This window comes from Antrostomus carolinensis, unplaced genomic scaffold (genome assembly GCF_000700745.2).
Source record: "Antrostomus carolinensis isolate BGI_N321 unplaced genomic scaffold, ASM70074v2 scaffold27430, whole genome shotgun sequence".
NCBI lineage: Eukaryota > Metazoa > Chordata > Aves > Caprimulgiformes > Caprimulgidae > Antrostomus > Antrostomus carolinensis.
In genome coordinates, this window is record NW_010286854.1 from 4,168 (window position 1) to 4,982 (window position 815).

At 62.3% G+C, this 815-nt stretch overlaps 1 protein-coding gene across 1 annotated transcript in view; it reads right to left on the minus strand.

The window, feature by feature from the left end:
- LOC104532363 (bactericidal permeability-increasing protein) overlaps positions 1 to 808 on the minus strand; it is a gene marked incomplete at both ends in the record, with an annotated part of 4,844 nt that extends 4,036 nt beyond the window's left edge. The window contains 2 exons of the mRNA XM_010177559.1: positions 14 to 128; positions 708 to 808. Of these exons, the coding sequence (XP_010175861.1) occupies positions 14 to 128; positions 708 to 808 (216 nt within the window). The remainder of the gene's footprint in view (positions 1 to 13; positions 129 to 707) is intronic.
- Between the last annotated feature and the right edge of the window lie 7 nt (positions 809 to 815).

Here is an 815-nt window from a genome sequence, read left to right on the forward strand (position 1 = left end):
TGGCAGGGCTCACCTGGAGATCTCATAGCGCACCTTCCCCACGTGCCGGATGTGAAAGTCACCTGAGATGTCCGGCAGCTTCAGCTGGGCCAGCTCCTTCTCCAGGACCGCGACCCCGTGCTGATGGGCTGCAGGGGCAGAGGGAGAGCATCACAGCCACGCGCTTCCTGTGGGAGCAGGCAGCATGCACCAGGCACACGGCGAAAGGGTTAAAGGAAACGTCAGGGCGATGCCCTGGCTGCTTTCCACCTCCCAGGTTATCTTTAAAGCTAATCTTGGTGCACAGAGCCCCATGAGCACACCTCTGCTCACTTGCAAGCCCCAGGGGAAGGTGGTGGAAAAAGTGGCCAGGGACAGAAAGAGGGGAGATGTCCCTGTCCTCGCTCTCTGGGCTGGGCACCGTCCAAGGTGTGTGTGAGGTCCTGGGCACTACACTGCTCCATGCCCAGCACCGATGGGCAAGGATGGATGGAGCAGATGTCCCAGGGAGCAGCCCGGCATGAGTGGGTGCTGCATCCCTGCATCCATCTGGAAAGGGGAGTCACGTCCTCCTCTCCTGCCTGGCTGCCAGAGCTGCCAGGGAAATGAGCCATTACCCACCCAGTGGGCTCCCCCCGTCCTGCCCCAGAACCCTGCGAGCAAGTGCCCAACTCCGCAGCTCAGCCAGCAGCACAACTGCACCAAGAGGAATCAGAAGCCAAACCCACCATAGTCCAAGCCAGCCTGGGTGATCCTCACCACGAAGCCGGGGTTGGTGGCCCCGGTGAGGGCCAGGCACAAAGCCAGCGCCCCGCAAGCCACCGCCAGGCTCAGAG